Genomic DNA, 19656 nt, shown 5'->3' with positions numbered 1-19656 from the left:
GCTGAAAGGCAGTCATTAACTCAGTACCATCTTCCTGTGAGCAAGAGTAACTCCTGGCCCCCGCCCTGGACGCCCCTGACAGCTACTGGAAAGGCCACTCTGGCCCCCGCATTCCAGTGCAGCCCTGGGGGACAGGGCACGGGCCGCAGGAGAGGGGTGGCCCAGCTGAGACACGATTCCATCCGCGGGTAAAGCGGAGGAGCAGGAGAAGGGCCGGCCACGGCCTGGGTCTCACGGAAGCCTCAGGCTGCAGGCCGCCTCGCCCCCCACCGCCGCCCCTCACCGGGAGGAGAACGAGGACCCCCTCTCGGCTGTGCCTGCTGCGGGCCACACGTCCGCAGAGCCGCCGCAAGACCTGGGCCCCGCACCCCCTTGGGACACAGACTCCGCATCCAGGGAGGGGACCCCGTTCGTTACCCTGGACGCGCTGACCGAGCGTCGGGAGGCCAGGACCCGGTCGGCGGGGGCGACCCGGCGGCCCGGGGACCCGGAAGCTGCCGGGAAAGCCGCCGTGGAAGCGGAGCGGAGGCGGAGCCACCGCGAGGGCGGGCCACGCGACGTGGGGCGGGGCTAGAGGCGAGGGGCGGGGCCGCTGCGCGAGCGGGCCCTGTGACGTGGGGAGGGGTCCGGGGCGGTGGGCGGGGCCGGGAGCGGCCACTCGGAGAGCGGGCCAGGTGACCTGGGGGCGTGGCTGGAGTGAGGGGCGGGGCCTGGTGTGGCCCCCGAGAGCCTCGCCCCCGCGTCCTTCCAAGCCCGGAGCTCCGCCGCCGGCGGGGCGGGGCGCGGCGGGGCGGGGCGGGGCGGGGGTGCGGCCGAAGCTCCCTGAGCGGTGACTTCTCGCGGGCTCCGAGCTGCACGCCTGACCTCCGTGGCCCTCGGGCTGCGGGTGGGCTCTCCCCGGAGCTGCCGGCGTGGGCGTCTCTCCGCCCGCGCCCCTCGCCACGTGCTGCGTCGTTCGGAGGGCGCGAGTCCGGGCGCCTCGCCGCCGCGCCCAGACAGACCCTGGCACGGGGGCGGCGCGCGGGCGGGAGGCCCCTTCCGTCCTCGGGTCCGCGCCCCCGGTAAGTCCTCACCCTGGCTCCTGGCTGCGACCACTCACCCCAACCGGACTCCCGCCGCAGTCCCCTTTTTCGGGCCCAACGGACAATGAAAGTGAAGCCGTTTCCAAATGGTGTGGACAGGTGGCCAGGCCCAGGGTTCCTCGGCCCGCTGGCGTCTGGTGGGCAGCGGGATTTGTCTAGTAGAGGATTAACAGAGCTAGACAAAACGGTCCTTAATTGCTGGGCCTCCCCCTCCCTCCCCGGGCCTTGTGGTTGAAGGGTCCCTGGGGGAGGGTAGAGCCCAGTCACAGCCTGCCTGGCTCATGGGGGGGGGGGGCTGACCTCGTGCCGACCCTGAGGTGTAAGGCTGCGGGTGTAAGACCTGCTGGGGGGGGGGGGAAGGACAGCTCCCGTGCCGGCGCTGGTTGAAGTGAGTGCGTAAGGAAGGAATGGACACCGGGCGTGAAATCACCGTTTATTGGCTGTGATTCCATCCGGAGAGAAGACCGCGAGGCCCCCCACATGCAGGAGGAGGCGCAGGCGCCAGGACAGACGGACAGGTAACACCGCGGGCTACGCGCTGGGAACAGGGTGCAGAGTTCACAGAGAAGACGCCCCGTCTTACCAACAGGAGGAAACAGGCATTTAGAAAACCGACGCGGACCTGGAGGCGCAGAGGGCGGCGCGGGGCTAGCGGGGCGGGAGGGGCGCGCGCGCGCCCGGCATGCTTCGTCTCTTTGGACAGAGGGTGTTTGTGGTCAGTATTGCAGTCTAATTGTTATGGCTTCTCTAAAGAGCTATGTAAGGTCATGAAGGTCAGTGCCAAGCCACGCCCCTGGCCCGTGCTTGCGGACACAAAGCAGATTTGATGTGGACAGAAAGGGCTGGGAGAGGACTGCCTTTCTGTCAAGGTAAAAACTCAACAAATACAGAAGACCTCATTTACCTGAGATTCAACATGTTATGATGCAAATTAAACAAGACTGGAGGTGAGCCCAGGACTGGAGGCAGAGTGGTAGGTGGCCAAAATCCCACTGGGAGCCAAGCACAGCTGTCCTCAGCCTCAGAGGCCTGCACCACATTCCGCCCCCCCCTCTCCCAGGGATGGGCAAGGAAGAGCCAGGAGTCAGCCAGACTCCCCAGCCATTCGTTTTCTCCACCCATGGTTTCCTAAGGCCCTGAGTCTCAGGCCTTTCTTGGAAAGTGGGTGTTCATTGGGCACACGCAGGGGCCCCCTGGGAACCGCAGCACCCTCTGTGGAGGACAGGGAGTGGGGGGGAGGGAGACCCAAGAAAGTGAGCGTCATGGGGAGAGGGTGCAAAGAAACTGGACGTGTGTGCCTAGAACTCCCCTCCCAAGCCCACTGCTTTGTTTCCCCTGGTTGAGACTGGATACTACCGGCTGGCCATGATATTTCTAAGAAGCCAAACCTGTGGAACAAAGAGAGAAGAAAGAAGGGAGGGAGCAACAGAAAGTGACAGATGGCTGGACAAGCGTCAAGGGCTGCAGATGGAAGTCAGGGGTGGGGTGCAGCAGGCAGACCGAGCATGGTCCAGCTGGGCCAACAGGTCCAGAAACCCTGGTGCCAGGCACCAGGGAGGGCTCAGGACCCAGGCCGGCTACGGGGTGGGACACAGGCACCTGCTGCCCACCTCTGAGCCCACCCCAACCACACAGCTGCGCAGCTCTGACTATGGCTGTGCTCCTGAGTTTGGGCCCCCATAGGCGCCCACAGACGCAGGGACGGCGCGCCCAGGGGTGGTCAAGGGGCCAGCCCTCTCGGGGACTTGGGCGGGCTGAGTGGGGGGATAAGCAAGGACAGGATGAGAGTCCAACACCCGCAGGCTGGGAGTGCAGGGGCCATGCCTGGCCTCGGTCACCGAATGCTAGGGCCTGGGAGTGGGGCCCTGGATGGCAGTGCAGGGAGGGGCAGGCAAGGCCCCGAGGCGGGCCCTGGGGGCACAAGAAGGACAGACCTAGGACTATGGCTTATTTTGGCATTGGGGGTGCTGCATCTGCTCCCAACATCCCTGGGGGGGGCCTCCGCGGGGGTCTGTACAGGGGGCGATGGGGCAGGGTCTTGGGCTCCTGGCTTCTGACCAGCTTGGCATTACTTCTTGAACATGTCCTGCAGCGGCCCAGGCAGGTACTTGATGACGGTGTCTAGGATGCTCTCATCCTCCTCCTCAGGCTCATCCCCGCAGCCCGGTGGGATGGCCTTCTTGGGTCTCGTCAGACTGCCCTCTGAGTTGGCTTCCATGGCTGCCTGGGCCTCAGCCTCTCGCTCCTCCTTCTTCTTGATGCCATACTGCAGGGAGAGGGCATTCAGGCGCCAGTCCTAAAGACCCTATGTCCATGGAGGTGGGAGCCTTCCTGCCCCAGGGGAGGTCCCCAACCCATGCCTAGATCTGGTGTAGGGGACCCTCCTCCCCTAGCATGGGGCTTCTTTTGAGGGCTGCCTAAGGTCACAAGGGCATGGAGAGCTCTCTGCCCTCCCGCCCTCTGGCCCCCAAGTCAGTGCCTTGGTCCTCAGAACCCTGCAGACCTGCATCCCGGGAACTTGGAGGTATGTGTCTAAGAACTCAAATCTAATGCTTGTTTATGCTGGTTGGGAGGGAATACCCTTGGGAAAATGGCAAAGAAGGGAGGAACAAACAGAAAGAGGGACAGTGGTATCAGGACCCTTCGTTCTATAGTCTACCTGCCCCCTGCTTCTTGGCCCTCGGCCTGTGCACACATCCCTCCCCCAGGCAAGGCTGCCTGGCCACTCTGCAGCCCTGTGCAGTCAGCAAAGGCTGAAATACATAGATGATGGCTGGGGATATGGCCTAATGGCAAGAGAGCTTGCCTCATATACATGAGGCCCTGGGTTCGATTCCCCAGCACCACATATACAGAAAACGACCAGAAGTGGCGCTGTGGCTCAATTGGCAGAATGCTAGCCTTGAGCAAAAGGAAGCCAGGGACAGTGCTCAGGCCCTGAGTCCAAGGCCCAGGACTGGCAAAAAAAACAAAACAAAACAAAGAAATACATAGATGATACATAGGTTAGATGGATATAGATAAGATAGATGAGGACACAAAAAAAATTTTTTTTTTTTTTTTTTAGAACACGTATCAGAAGGGCCTAACTTAAAACCAGAAAGCAAACTGAAAAAGCACATAAACTCCCTCCCACCATACCTCCTCTTTATTGTTAAATTACAACATTAAAAGATTTTGGAGGAGCGATCTACATTTGCCTTCTTTCAAACAGTAAACATTTGGGAACTCTGACTGGTTATGTAAAGAACCAACGGACTGGGCACCTGTGGCTCTCACTTGTAATCCTAGCAACTCAAGAAGCTGAGATCTGATGATAATGGATTGAAGCAAGCAGGGGTAGGAAAGTCCATGAAGCTCTTTATCTCCAAGTAACCACCAAAATAACCATAAATGGAAATGTGGCACAAGTGGTAGAGCACTAACCTTGCACAATAAAGCACAGGGACAATACCCAGGCCCTGAGTTCAAGGACTGGTACAAAAAGCAGGGGGGGGGGTGCTGCAGACAAAAACCACCATTTGAATCTTTTGCGGGGGGGTCTAATAAATCCTTGCTAAAACTTTAACCTTGTGAGAATCTCCCTTTTTGTGTAAACTAGGAGGCTGAAGGAACTCTTCATTTTTCAGTGGCATGCTCCTTGTCTTTGGACTATGGGTTGTTTTAGCTCCTGAAGGGAGAGGGCTCATCGCAACTTCTTCAGTCACCTCTCCATGCTGATAGTAGAGCTAAACTCTGGTCTCTATAGGCAGGTGATAGGACATGGCAAGCAAATATGTCATAGACAGCTCTGTCCCCATCTGATGAGTCAGCTGTGATGAGAAACTGACAGCAAGGGGAGGGCATGCCCCACAGCCAGTGGCTGGGTCACCCCCAGAGACAGCCTGTTCTGCACAGGCAGAGCCCAGGCAAGGAGGGAGGAGCATCTGGTTCTGTCCCTGTGTGTAGGTTGAGAGCACACCCCTCTAGCCAGCAATGCAGACGCTCTGCAGCAGGAGGCTGAACTGTGAAGGCCAAACTCAGAAAAGGTGACCACGAACATGCATGTTGTCAGGGAACACATGTGACTGCACATTCAAACACTGTCCTTTGGGGCACTTTGAGCGTGGCCTGAGGTACTGGTCTATGCACTAAGGTTTGAGGTCTTCCTGAGGCAGTGACTCTGGGCTACACCCAAGGAGGCTTGCCAGCCAGGGTCCACCCCTGAGGAAGGTTCTCATAATGTGTGGCTGGTTCTGGTTCCAAGATCTGAGTTCCAGAGACAGATAGCTCTACCAGGTCGATCATGCCAGGTGGCTATGCCCGAGGACAAGTCTACAAGAGGGGCCCTCCAGTTCAAGGAACCCTGAAAGGTGAGCCCCATGTAGCTAGACATTGGGCTAGGCTAAGGCTAGGGATGAGGGTGGGGGCCAAAGTACAAGAGATTACAGAAACCCTGAGAACACTGTTGAGGAAAGTCCATAGTGTTCATTAATGGCAAGACCCAGTATTGGGGCCCCCAGCTGCTGCTGGCACCCACCTGCACCTGTTGTCATCAGTACAAGCTCAGGCAACAAGCTCAGGCAGGCCCTGAGCAAGCACAAAGGGGTGTGGAGGGAGGCATCAGGTGGGTGCTCACCAACTCCAGGCTGGGCCTCATCTCCTCCCCAGGGGGAAAGTCGGACTCAGCTAGCCACTGAGAGGGGCTGGAATCGTGAAAATTGGGTGTTGCATATGCAAATCCACCCATCAATGCCCACCTTGTCTCGGATACCCTGTCGCATGACCTCACGCTCTGCCTCCATCTTGGCATACTTGGCCTTGCGTTCCTCTTCCTCCTGCCTCAGTGCTTCCTGCCGCTCCTCCTCCTTCTTGGCAGCATCGGGGTCCTTCTCTTCGTCACCTCCAAGCATCTTCCCCATGTCCTTGGTGGCCCCTGTGAACAGAAAAACAGAGGTAAGAGCTATGCCAAGGGCTCTCGGAGCCTCCTGCGAGCCCTGGCATCCACTGCTGTGAAGGAAGTAGACAACCTGCTGGTTGACAGGAGGTGGCTGTGTGGTTATGAGCCATGACTATGTGGCCATGTTGTGGGCACATGTGCTTGCTTGCAGGGACATGTAAGTATGCTCCTGAGGGGCAGTGTGTGCTATTCCCGCATCTGAGCTGGGTTGGAGAAGGTGGTGGAGGGGGAGTGCTCAGATACGCAGACACAGATGAGAAGGGACAGATGCCTGGTAGACAGGGTTGCTATTCTGATGCCTGGACAGATGTGGGCACTGCATGGATGGCACCTGTGGCCCTGGCTGCAGGCACTGTCTGTCACCAGCACCAAGGCCCTAATTCCCCCTCTGCCAGCCACCACTTTTCTCATGAGTTCCTGAGTCACAGATACCTCCCCAAACGCCCTGCAGCTCAGCCCACAGGACCAAAACTGTAATTACAGCATGAGCACCAACCGGTGAGCCCTGCCCGGGGCAGCCTCCAGAAGCTGGTCACCCCAGGCAGGGATCAGCTGGCCTCTGAGTCTGGGTGTAGGGGGCTGTTTGGCTGGGACCTGCTTCACGGGAGATCCAGCCCACTCCTGCACACTCTGGCTGACAGGAGCAAAGCCATCATCGCCTCTTCTCTGTTCAGAAGCTCTAAGGGATGGATGACCTCCCCAGGTGAGGGCAGCTGTGCTCAGCCCCCACCCCCCATGTGCCTTTGGACACCCTGGGTCCTCCGACAGACAAGGGATATCTTGTTACCATCACAGATGGTAGGCTATGGGAAGGGGAGCAAGATTATCTTATCTTCGGGATGAGGACAAGGAACTAGCCAGGACCAGATATTACCTGCTGAGTCAGGAAACAGGAAACAGGAGCCTCCTGGTCACTTTTCAGCCACATCTGCAAAATTGTGCAGAGCTCTCAGGCCAGTGAGTCGGGGAAAAGTGGGTCATGGAGAAGCATATTCTCATGGTTCCCCAGACAATGAGGATGGAATCTTTCTGCCTCTGGAACGTCTGTCTCCAGCAGGTGTGGGAGGAAATAAGGATGAACCACACAATTCTGACTGGTTTTGTACAAATTATATTCCCTGGTAGAACAAGAAACTTGCTTCCTCCTAGGAGCAGGTAACCGAAGTGGAAGTTGCTGAACCTGGTCCCCAGTTCTCTCCTGAGGAACAATGTACGGTGGCTAGGGGGGGCAAGAGAGCTCCAGTGGCACAGCCTGTACTGCAAGGCCTGCTCCTTCATATATCACATCGGCCATGGGTCCCATCATGGAAGCATTCACAGAGCCCTGCTTCCCAGGTGGCTGCCAAGAGCACAGGAGGAGGGCTATGTGCAGACAAAAGCACCATAGACCTCATATTGGGAAAGCAGAGAGAAAACCCTACAGATAAAAACAACCATGTTTCATGATCCTCTAAGGGCAAGAAAGGACCAGGACACCACATACTACAGTCCCAAAGAAAGCAGCAGGCATTTCTTTCAAGCTTGCAGAGATTAAGAAAGCCATTGAGGGGTGGCACTGTCCAGAAAGAAATGTGCTCTGCCTGACTTTTGTAAGTGTAACCCCTCTGTACATCACCTTTACAATAACAATAAAAAGGGGGAGGGGGGCTGGGAAGTGCTCGCCTCGTATACATGAAGCCCTGGGTTTGATTCCTCAGCACCACATATATAGAAAAAGCCAGAAGTGGCAGCGTGGCTTAAGTGGTAGAGTGCTAGCCTTGAGCAAAAAGAAGCCAGGGACAGTGCTCAGGCCCTGAGTTCAAGACCCAGGACTGGCAAAAAAAAAAAAAGAGAGAGAAGAAACAAAACAAAAAGCTATTGAGCAATAGGAAGGTCAGGGCAGTGAAAAGAGAGAAAGAAGAGCTTAATCTGACTAAATTATAACATAAACACTTGGAAAATGCCATGGAAAACCCTCTTTATACAATTAGTATACACTACAGAATGGAAAAAAAAAGATCAAATGTCCGCATATTCTGTAACAGACCACCTTGTTAGGGTGGCTGTTATTTTAAAAAAGACAAGGAAAAGGAGGCAGAGGCGGTGTGGAGGAGGAGGAAACAAAGTAAATGTTGACAACATTGTGGGGGACTTGACGGTAAGAATGGGAAATGAGGCAGCTGCTGCAGAAAGGGTCACAACCCCTCAGAAAGTTAACATGGCCTCATGACCCGATGGCCCCACCCACAGGTGTGCACAGGGCACTGAAGGCAGGAACCTGGTCAGGTGCCCGCCCACCCATGCTCACAGCACCGTTCACAACAGCTGAGAGGCAGGGCCACCTGGGCGTCACACCGCAAGTGTGTCTGTCCACACACGGATAAGACTCAGCCTTGAAGGAAGCTCTGACAGGCTACTGCACAAAGGAACCTTGAGGACCTCATGCTGAGTAAAATAAGCCAGGAGCTGGGGACTGGTGGCTCACTCCTGTCATTGGAGCTACTCAGCAGGCTAAGGTCTGGGCACTGGGATTTGAAGGTAGCCCAGGCAGGAAAGTCTGTGAGATGCTTATCTCAAAATAAGTAAAATAAGGCACCAAAATGAGCCATAAGTGGAGCTGTGGCCTAGTTGGTAGAGTCCTAGCCTTGAGCAGAAAAGATCAGGGGCAGCACCCTGGCCCTGAGTTCAAGCCCCAGTACCAGCATGCATGTGCACACCACCCGTGTGCATGGGCACAAACACACAAGACAGGTGTGAAGGACAAATACTGAGTCTCTTACAACATCAGACCTACAGATCAGAATGAAGATGGTGGAGCTTGGGGACAAATGTGAAGCCAGTGTTTCACAAGAGCAGAGTTTCAGTTTGGGAAGCTGAGAACATTCTGGAAGTCGTGATGGTTACACAACTGCGTGAATATGCTTAGTGGCACTGCACTGTGCACTTAAAACTGATTAAAATGGTAAAACACTTTCAGTGATGTTCCATCTTCCAGTGATGATAGCTATAATGATCTCAATGTATTTCTCAAAGCAGACCTGAAGCTGGATCTCACCCAAGGGGCACAGCATAGAGGGAAGGTGACTGGGTAAAACTACCTCCTAGCCCATGCAAATGTGACTTCTGTCAGTGAACGCATCTCGGAGGGCTAGAGGTCACCTTGTCCTTAGGCACGACCTAAGTAGTGGCCATGCAAGTCCCTAAACACCACATTCCTGAGCAAACTAGGACTTGTAGCTCTACCTCTACCCTCTAAGAAAGACAGGTTGCAAGGTAGGAAGAATTGGGGCAGAAAAGCTACAGGTAACATATTGATATCATTGTCGAATGTCAGCATCAGGTGAATCTTAGAGCCAATGAAGGAAAAAACACGGGTTCAATGCTGGGAGACGAAGCGTGAAAATGTCCCAAATTAGGGTAATCACAAAATAGCACTCCTATTAATAACACAAAATGCCTTAGGTAGCAATCAAAATGATCGAATGATACATTATATATTCTGTCCTAATACATTTGAAACTTTGAATAAAATGTTTCCAAAAAAAGAAATAATAAAAACCTGAGAATCGGGCACTGGTGGCTCATGCATGTAATCCTAGCTACTCAGGAGACTGAGATCTGAGGATCGTGGTTTGAAGCCAGCCCTGGCAGTAAAGTCCATGAGACCCTTATCTCCAGTAAACCACTCAGAAAAGCTGGAAGTGGTGCTGCGGCTCACGTGGTAGAGCGCTAGCCTTGAGCAAAAAGAAGCTCAGGGACAGTGTGCAGGCCCAGAGTTTAAGCCCCAGGACCAAGACAAAAACAAAACAAAAACCTGAGAACCATGTGTAAGAATATATAGATGGGATCTTTCAAACATTCATAAACAGGCAATTCCCATAATATTTAGAACATTCTTGTGCTTGTGTGTCCACCCCCCACCCAACAAAGGGAATTCAGAGTCTGGTGTTTCTTAGGCAGAAAGACAGAACTTGTGCTCAGTGGGGCTTCTTTCAGGAAGGTACAGGCCAGTCCCATCACCGCATCATCATGAACCATGTTGTGTATCCTTAGCAGCTTCTTCTTCTACAGATGGGTGTCAATGATTTCTTATGCCCCCACACCAGGGCAGGGCTGGCCATAGCTTTTAATCCTCCTCTAGAAAGGCCCACTGGCAGGCCAGAGCCTCTCTACCATCTTGCCTCACACCTTAGCATGGCCTGGAAAGGGTGAGGTGGGACCACAGCTGTGGAGCCCACACATGCAATCACAGCACAGTGGTGGCAAACGCGGGCATGTCCTGACCCACTGAGAACACACTGTGAGCAGCTCTGTGGAGGCACTGTGGGCACGTGCACCTCTGTGCCTGTGTCCCTTGTAGAGGTACGGTGGGCACAGTGGATGCATTGGGCACACGTATGCAAATGTCACAATGACACACTCCTCTTGCACAACTAATGTATGTTAGTAAAACAACCTTTGAAAATAAAATTTGAAACAAGCCAATTACAGGCTCACACCTGTAATTCTCAGTACTGAGGAGGATGACGGTTAGAAGCAAGCCCAGACAGAAATGTCTGTGTGTGAGACTCTTATCTCCCATTAGTCAGCCAAAAAGAAGAACCAGAAGTGGAGGTGTGGCTCAAGTGGTAGAGTACCAGCCTTCAGTGGAAATAGCTAAGGGATAGCACCCAGGCCCTGAGTTTAAACCCCAATACCAGCATGCCCAAACACACACACACATTTTTCTTTTTGCTAGTCCTGGGGCTTGAACTCAGGGACTGGGCACTGTCCCTGATCTTTTGCTCATGGCTAGAGCCACAGTGCCACTTCTGGCCTTTTCTGTTTATGTGGTACTGAGGAACCAAACCGGGAGCTCCATGCATGCTTAAGCAAGCACTCTACCACTAAGCCACATTCCCAAGCCCCACACACAATCTTTTGGCATCTATTTCTTTTCATAGCTTTGTTCTGCTTGTGGGGGTTGGGGGACAGTATTCCTGGCGCTTGAGCACAGGGACTGTGGGGTGTCCCTGAGCTTTTGTGCACAAGACTAGCATTCTGCTACTTGAGCCACAGTTCCATTTCTGACTTTTTGGTAGTTAGTTGGGGATGAGGGTTTCCCAGATGTTCCTGCCTGGGCTGGATTTGAACCATGATCCTAAGATCTCAGCCTTCTGGGTAGCTAGGATCTGCTTATGTTGAAGCTCAGTTACAAGGGGTGGAAGTAACTGGAGCTGTTGTGTCCTCTTGGCTAAATGGCTCCTTTACCAAAGGTAATACTTCTTGCTGTGACATTTACTTAGTCTGGTAAACGTCATCTTATTGTTGTTGTTGTTTTGTTTTGTTTGCCAGTCCTGGGGCTTGAACTCAGGGTGTGAGCACTATCCCTGGCTTCTTTTTTGCTCAAGGCTAGCACTAGCACTCTACCTACTCTACTCTACTAGCACTCTACTTGAGCACCACTTCTGGCCTTTTCTGTATATGTGGTACTGAGGAATCGAACCAAGGGCTTCATGTATGCCAGGCAAGCACTCTACCACTAGGCCACATTCCCAGCCTCATCTTTTGATTAATACTAGTATGATTTATCTTTTGCCAACCTTTTGCTTTTACCCCATGTGTATCTTCACAATTAAAAGTAATTTTTTTAGGTAGCACAGGGTTGGATATTGTTCTTTTATCAAGACTGTTAACCTCTGTCTTTCTTTTCCTTTCTTTTTTCTAAGACAATGTCTCAGTTCATAACCTAGACTGGCCTAAAACTCTTCATCATTTTGCTTCAGCCTCCTGAATGCTAGAATAACAGGTGTGTGTCAGTATCTTGACCAATCTCTGCTATTTAACTAAAAGCATTTCCAAAAGATAAAGGAGAAAAGGTCCCCCCAGTCATGGGCCAAAGTTACAAGAAAAGCACGTACTACCTTGCTGAAAAATTATCCTTAGACTAAACTCTGATCCTACCAAGCCAAGTCTAGATCAAGACGGGGGGGGGGGGTGGAATCAACTGTTTCTAAGTGGCTTGACCACATCCAGTTCAAAACTCAAGAACACATTTATGAAAATGAAACTATCCAGCACCCAATGAAGTAAAATCTGCAATATCTAGCATCTAGTCCAAACTTACGGGGCATAAGCTTAGAGAGACAAATGGCGCATGTTTTCTCTCATATGCAGAAGCTACCACCATGGCATGATAACTTATACAAGACAACAGGCATTCACACATAGCTAGACAAAAGGAGGATTCTCTTAGGGGATGCCGGATGCCTCTTGGGTTTGGGCTTTGCCAGGCTGGTGGATGTCACAGGGCTTGCACTTGGCTCACTCTGAAGCTTTTGTAAGTTTCCTGCTCCATCTAACCTCCTGCCCTAAATGACAGGATCCGTAGCCAGTCCCGCAGTGCACCATGTTAGCAAAGGATTCTGAGAGTATTTGGCACACGGAAGCTACTAAAACCTATGCTTTAATCCTGACCATGATCTTTTGCCAACCAACAAGGCAAAAACTGGATGACTACATCTGACAACGTGTGTTGCAGCTGTTTCATTCAGGTCAGGCCTAAAATCTGTGCCACTGAACTACAGCTCGTCAGCCAGGAGCAGCTCTGCAGAAGGAAGGGACCATCCTTCAGGGTTTGGGGAGAAAAGGTCATTTCTCTGAAGTATCCTTCCAGCCACTGAGAGATTTAGGGCAAGAGGCCGTTCTGCCACCAGAAAGAGCAGAAGCATCTTCTGAGCAAGCATGAGTGTTGGTATTTGTCCTCAAGTGTTTGCTGGATGCCTGTTGAAAAGGCTGAGGTGGGGGAAGGACGACACTCTGCCTGAGGATCTGGAAATCACTACAGCACAGCTTGAGGAGGCTCGAGGCACTGGGAGCTGCCCTCTCAACACCCTGCTCATTTCTGGAAGTCCACTTGCCCAACATGGCCCTCCCCTTCCCAAATGGAAACCCTCCCTGCCTTTCTATAATCACATCCACCAAAGAGATGAAAGGGCTGCCTCAGCGTATCCCCTCACTCATCCCACTAGGAAGGTGATGCCAGAGCTGCAGCAGCCACTTTGAGACTGTGAGGAGCAGGCTGAGAATGAGAGTTTTTTCAAGAATGAATGTGGAGCCTGTGGCGCCAGGTCTCCAGTAGCACTGCAGAGCTGCCTCTGGATATGCTGCTGTATCCATAACTCTGGTTCTGTAACTGCAACCAGAAACACCCTTGCCATGTGACTTCCTCTCCTGTCTGCTACTTTTCCTGCTGCCCAGCTCAGCTGCAACCCAACCTGGTCCTGCCTGGCCAGTGTCCCAGTGGGGCAGGAACCCACATGAGCCAGGGAGACCTGGTAAACATTGCTCTTGAGACTCAGACTATCATGGGAAGGGTAAGAGCAGGTGAGGCCAACCCCCCCAGGAATTTGGTCCAGACATTCCCCATGTGGAACTCCAGGTACCAGGCCCAGGGTGGACTCACTGTAGGACACTAAGCACCCTGACCAAGCCAGTCACTGGGGTTGCCCAGGAAGAACCAGGCTTGGCCTACAGTCCTGAAAATCCCCTACCACTGTCTCTGCCTGTCCTTGCCCAGAGGCCCTAGGCCTTGAAAATGCTTACAGTGCCCTTGGCTCTCTGCTCATTCTTCAGAGCCTTTACCTGCACTGATCTGCGCCTGGGTTCTAAGCATGTTCCCAGCACAGAGGGCAGGCATCACACAGAAGCAGACGGAAGGGAGAACAAGGCATGACCTGGATCATTTGAGCCAAAATAGCCACTTCTGCTTAACTCAACTAAGAGCTCACATTGAGCAAGCCACAGCGCCCACTCTCCTCCCGGCATAAATTCAGCCCCTGGGCATTTGCCACTTCCTGCCTGAGGAGAAACAACTTCTTTAAATTATACCCTAGGGGCCTGAATCCTGGATCCATGAAGATATGGCTGAGCTCCTGGCCCAGCAGGCCACTGTGCTGCAGACTGGCTTATCCATCCCAGGAGAGCTATCACTGGTTTGATGCGGTTTGAGTCACATCCCCTCCTTCTCTCTGCCTAGAACTAGCACTGGTTCAGGACTAGCATTGACAGGGATTGAGGGGTCTAAGGTCTGATGAGGCCTAGAGGTCATTCTCTTAGTGAGAAGAATGAGCTTGCCCCCAGGGGTACTATCCTCCACCATTTGACCCCAAAAGATCTTTCTCTCCTTCCAGCCCTGCCTGACCTTGGCACAGGCAGCCCCACTCTACCACCCCCTGGCACTTGGTTAGGCTCCAGCTGATTGCAGAGTGAGAGGAAGGATGGGTGAAAGTTGGCTGTGACCAGCAGGTCCTGACCAGGTGCCCTGGCCTGAGGGTAAACAGGTAACACTATAAGGCAGCTATGACCTAGAGACTAGGCCACAACACAGGTGTTGAGACTTTTAGGGCTTCCTGGGGTAAGGAGACACAAACCAAACCAGTCAGCAGGGTCCACTACATTCACCCAAGCCCACACTGCAGGTAGGGGCTTTCCTGGCACCACAGTGGGCGCAGAGTAGAGGGGCAGAGGCTAACAGATGGCTGGTCCTGCCCTGCCCTACCGCAGTTGCCTGCCTCAGATCCTCTGGAAGCCAGGCCAGGCAAGGAAGGGCTTCTATTACAAGGCTGGCGTGTGGGGTGGGGGACAGTCAGAGCTAGGACCTGTGGGCTGGGTGGGAAAGAGTAGGGAGGAATGTCTAGGGAAAGAGCTGTTCTGGTGAGGCTTATGGTGGGCCTTGGTGATAAAGAAACTACACAAGGCTGATGAGAAGACCTGGGTCCCCAAGGCAGGCTGAGCCCCTTTCCTTCACAGACACTTCCTAGGTTTTCTCGGAGCTCTGCCCTGGACACTCAACCTCCTGGCCCCCACTGGCCCAGAGCTGCAGAGGAAGCTAGAGCACTGAACCCCACGTGAGACCTTCCTTCCCTTAGGTAGCAGGGACCTAAGGGTCGTCATGACCTCAGGGTTCCCAGAGGGACCCACTGGACCCATCTGGTACCTAAGCCAGATGGCACTGGAGAGGAACCCTGCCTTTCCTCATGTCATGTGACATCCACAGGAGAGCCCTGGTGGTCCTGAGGCTCCTCCCTGGGGCCCCACTTGGAAGACATCTTCATGCCTCCAGCATATACTTGGGACTTACTAATAGGGGCCAGAGGTGGCAGCCATGGCATGGCATGAGGTCTGAGTTGTGGGCTGCTGACCCCTAACAGGCATGGGGCCAGAGAAGCATAGAGACAAGACCAAAGGCCTGCACAATGCTGATGGTCAGCCAGGTCCTGGGCCCTCCCCTGTCTTGAGTGGCAGCAAGGTCTAGACCTTGGTCAACCAGTGGACAAGGTCCAGCAGGAAAAGCCATATTACTGAGGAGCCTGTTGGCACAAGTCCATCAGCTGCCACCCACCAGGCGGTCCCTCAGAGCAGAGAAGGCCCTGGGTCATGGGTCATCTGGCCACTGCCTCAACTGCTCAAATGGTAAGGCATGGCCACAGGTCAGTGAGCCAGTCTCCAGGGCCTCAGGTGGGGCCTCATCCCAGAGCTCCTTTCCTGCTGCCTGCTAGGTTTCTTTGGTCTGTGGGAGCATGACTGTCATCACTGGCCATATTTCTCAATTCGCTTCTAATGCTGTCTTGCTCCATCTCTGTCTTTGTTGCTGTCTCTCTTTATCTCTGTTCCTCTACCTTCCTATGTCTACTTTTACCTCAGTGTCTGCTTTATTTTTCTGCCTTTGTCTCTCTCTATCTCTTTTATTCTGTTTCTGTCTCTCTGCCTTTGTTTTCTGCCATCCCCAGTGCGTCTGAAGTGTATGTCTCATGTGTTTTTTTCTCCCTCTGTTTCTGGGCTATTAATTTCTTCCCTGTCTCCCTGTTTGTCTCTCTCTCTCCCTCTGTCTCCCTTTCTCTCCCCTCTCTCCCCCCTTCCTGTACCACCCCCTAGCTTATGGTTTCTCCGTATCTGGGGCCTGGCCTGTCTCTCAGGGTGTTTGTAGATCACTGGAGCTTACTTTCTCCATCCATCTCTGTCTCTGTCTAGCTCCCCCTCACCTGCACATCCTGAGACAACAAAAGTGATGTCCACTGATGGAGAGAAGGAGCTTGGAGCTCAAAGTTTGGGAAGGGGAATCACACACACCAGCCCCACTGGGCATCATTGGACCCACATCTCTGTCAAGAGGCGGAGGGGCAGTGCTCAGTCGGAGGCCTAGTGTGTGGCAACAGCACTGCAGCCCTGTCTGCTGCCCCGGAGGCTCCCAGTCCCACAGCACTTCATGGAGCCCGCCCCATAGTTGCCGCAGGAAAAACTTTGGGCTGACGTGGAACAAAGCAAGAACCCAGGCTGGCAATTACCCAGCTAATTTCAGCCATGTAGACAGCCAAATCAGATACTTCAGTTTCCTTAAAAGCCCACCTCAGGGCCTGAATTAGCCACCTAATTAATTATCTGTAGCAGCCTGGGACTCACTGGGTACAACATGGGTTCTTCCTGATGCAGGATGCTGGCTGGTTCCTGAATCATGTCCCAGTGATGTAATCATTATAATTAGACTCAGCCTGAACCTACCCTTGGCCATGAACTCTCAGGGACACACCCTGCATGTACCTTCTATCTCATCCCAGTGGAGGAGTAGACATCTTCTGGAAGACGTCCGGAAGTGTCCCTCAAGCCTCCCTCCACCGTCACTGTGGTCCAATCAGTTTTCTCTAGGTGACTCTCTCCCTACCTTCGCCATGCCCCCACCTTCATGGCAGAAGGGTATCCCTGCCACATCAGGTCCTGCTAGGACTTCCAAGGCTGACTCTCCAATGGAAGAATCATGAACTAGACACAGGTTCTCCTCAAGAAGGCTCTGGGACCTGGGGCTGCACCAGGGGGACTGGAGTGCTTAGGGCATACAGCTCTGAGCAGACCTGAAGCCTATCCAGTTCAGCCCAAAGGTCTGCAGACCTGAGCTTACCTGATGGCCCTACTGAGTCTCACCTATGCCAGTGTGCCAAGAGGCCCCTCAACCCACTGTTCCATTGCCTTCTGACCAGAGACTCTGCCCACTGCCCTCTTCCTACCTCCAGTCCTGGGTATAACTCTGGCTACAGTGATGGCCTTGAGCCAAACAGAAACAGGGCTCCCTTCCAATAGCAGTCAGCAAGCTGGCCTCTCCCCCACCCCCACCCCCAGCCAAAAAAACAAAAAACAACAAACCAGGCCGCTTTGACTCCATGGAAAGGACCTAGGCTACACAGCTGTCTTTTCTTGTTCTTCTGTCAAGCAGCCATGGCACCCTGTGGACAGCACTGTCCTCTTCCAGAGTGAAACCCATGAGATCCTGACCAAACAGTATAGCTGGCTCTGTCCCCATTTCCCCTCTTAGTGTTCCTTCTGACCAGGGCTTGGCTACACTGAGTATAGCCCCCAAACTCCCCTGAGATGTCTACCCTCCCTGATGGGTACAACTGGCCACTCAGTTCTATTTGCCTGAATACAGATGGTAGGCTCTGCCAAGACATGGCATGGGGTGCTGGGGCCAGCTTCCACCTCACATCCTGACCCTCCTGTTTTCAACCCAAGGCTAGCCTGGGGGACCCAGGGTTCATCCAGGGGAAAGCAGGTGTATCTGTGCAGGTTGTGTGTGAGTCTGCAGGTGCTGTGCTGCCCTGTGCCTCTGCAGTGGGTAGACATGTCCCAGGGTGTCCCCTGTCTGCCTGGTCCCAGTGGTCTAGCTCCACAGCCCTCCCTGCCCGTGCCACCTCCTACCTCCTAGGGCTTGCTTCATTACGAACTCCATGATGATGGCTTGATTCCTCAGAAGTCACTCCAGGCTCAGATCTCACATTCAAGGGTGGCCAGAGTTCTGCCTGGGGAGAGCAAGTGGTCACGTGTGCCCTCGCCAACTCCTCCTGCCCTCCCTGGCCTGAAGACCAGACTCCATGGTGTAAGGTACACCTGGAAGGTCCTGTGTAGCTCCAAGTCTGTCCCCACACTGAGACCAGGATGGCAGGTTCCAAGACACCAGCCATACTCTCTCATCAGTCCTAGGTTTCCAAAGCCTGCTTTGAACAGTCACAGCTGGGGGGAGCAGGGGGGGGCTGCCCATAACCTGGGGGCCCTGTATAGAGGAGGCTGGTGCCAGTCTCAGCAGAGCCAGGCAGGCCCAAGGGGCATTTGAAGGTCACTGCTCTGCTTTGCAGTCTAGTATCTGGCTGCTCAGTCTCCTTGGCAGTTCTGGGGCCACAGGGAAGGGGTCTGAGAGCAGAGGTTTTAGGGTGGGCACGTCCTTCATGAGTATGCTCCTCAGGAAAGGTCCATGTGGCTTCTGGAAGCTGCTGGGGAGACTCTAGGGGACGCCCCTCATGGGTCAACAAAAAAAGGACTGGAGTTGGGGCATAGACTGCAGGGACGCCGCCTTCCAGCCAGAGGAGAGGCGGGTCTGCATTGGATGAGGGGGGCAAGGTGCTGGGGGGGGCACATTTTCTGTTATGCCACAGAGCTGCAGTGCTCCCTCCTCCGTGGGTGTCTCCCGTCAGGGAGCCCAGGCCCCCGGGGATCTAGTTTCACGGGCTTCCCTCTGCGGGAGGAGACCGCGGGCAGCCGGGGAGGGGAGGGGGGCGCCCCCAGAAGCGCTGGCAGGCAGAGGCGAGGCGCCTGTGTCGCAAAGCCGATGCGCTTTCAAACTTCTCCCCCTGCCTCCAGGGGGAGAGGACCGCAGGGGCAGCGCGGAGACGCCGGGGCTGCGTGGCCTCTGCTGAGGACTCCCCAGGTCCCCAGCCCCGTCTGCGGCGGCCGGGCAGACGGGCAGACGCCCCAGGTGGAGAAGAGAAAGACGGGGCCGGGGAGAGGGGCCGGGAGGGGGCTGGGGCAGGGGAGAGGGGGAGAGGAGGGCGCGGGGCGCGGGGGGGAGGGGGAGGGGGGGGACAGGGGAGAGGGGCCGGGAAGGGGAGAGGAGGGGGGGCGCGGGGAGAGGGGCCGGGGCGCGGGGAGAGGAGGGGACGGGGCCGGGGGACAGGGGAGAGGCCAGGAGCGGGGCGGGGAGAGGAGGGGGGACAGGGGAGAGGGGCCGGGAAGGGGAGCTGGGGCGCGGGGCGCGGGGCGCGGAGGGGACGAGGCGGGGGGACCGGGAGCGGGGACGCGAGGCCGCTTCAGCACCGCGCGGCGGACAGCGCCTGCCCCGCGGAGCCGCCGCGCGGGGCGCGGGACCGGAGCGGGACCCGGAGGGGCCGGGGATCGAGGGGTGCGGGGGCCCGGGGCGGGCGGCCGCGGCGGGGCCGCGCGGGCGCCGTTACCTTCCCGGGCGGCAGTCAGCGGCGGCGCGCGCTCGGGCTGGCGGGGTCCATGTGGCGCCCGGAGCTGCGGCGGCGGCTGAAGGGCACCGCGAGGAGGGCGCGTCACTCCCGCGTGCCGCGTGACGAGGGGCGGGGCGGGGCGGGGGCGGGGCGGGGGCGGGGCGATGCGGCGGGCGGGGGCGGGGCGGAGGCCGGGAAGGGGTCGCGAGGGAGGCGGGGCGGCCGGGGCGGGGGTCGCGGGCGGGGCCGGGGCGGGGGCGGGGCGGGGGCGGGGCGGGGGCCGGGGGGGGGCGGGGCGGGGGTCGCGGGCGGGGCCGGGGCCGAGGCGGGGGCGGGGCGGGGGTCGCGGGCCGAGGCGGCGGCCGGGGCGGGTCGCGGGCGGGGCCGAGGCCGGGGCGGCGGG

General features: G+C 55.7%; 1 protein-coding gene across 1 annotated transcript; it reads right to left on the bottom strand.

The window, feature by feature from the left end:
- Positions 1 to 1498: 1498 nt before the first annotated feature.
- Positions 1499 to 19320, bottom strand: Cplx1 (complexin 1). Its single transcript, XM_048364085.1, has 4 exons — positions 19254 to 19320; positions 17728 to 17828; positions 5822 to 5997; positions 1499 to 3348 (listed from the first exon to the last, which is right to left on the bottom strand). Exons 2-4 carry the CDS (start codon positions 17756 to 17758, stop codon positions 3151 to 3153), a joined length of 405 nt encoding a protein of 134 aa, XP_048220042.1. The 5' UTR covers positions 17759 to 17828; positions 19254 to 19320; the 3' UTR covers positions 1499 to 3150.
- Between the last annotated feature and the right edge of the window lie 336 nt (positions 19321 to 19656).

This window comes from Perognathus longimembris, chromosome 16, assembly GCF_023159225.1.
Source record: "Perognathus longimembris pacificus isolate PPM17 chromosome 16, ASM2315922v1, whole genome shotgun sequence".
NCBI classification, from domain to species: Eukaryota; Metazoa; Chordata; class Mammalia; order Rodentia; family Heteromyidae; genus Perognathus; species Perognathus longimembris.
This window is presented reverse-complemented; position numbering and strand designations above follow the sequence as displayed.

What these genes read in the sequence shown, in the direction of transcription:
- Cplx1 (XM_048364085.1), bottom strand. Translation starts at nt 17,758, where the DNA reads ATGGAGTTCGTAATGAAGCAAGCCCTAGGAG. An exon ending in AATGAAGCAAGCCCTAGGAG is followed by an intron (nt 5,998 to 17,727) that starts GTAGGAGGTGGC and finishes TTCTGTTCACAG; the next exon opens with GGGCCACCAAGGACATGGGG. An exon ending in GACAGGGTATCCGAGACAAG is followed by an intron (nt 3,349 to 5,821) that starts GTGGGCATTGAT and finishes CTCTCCCTGCAG; the next exon opens with TATGGCATCAAGAAGAAGGA.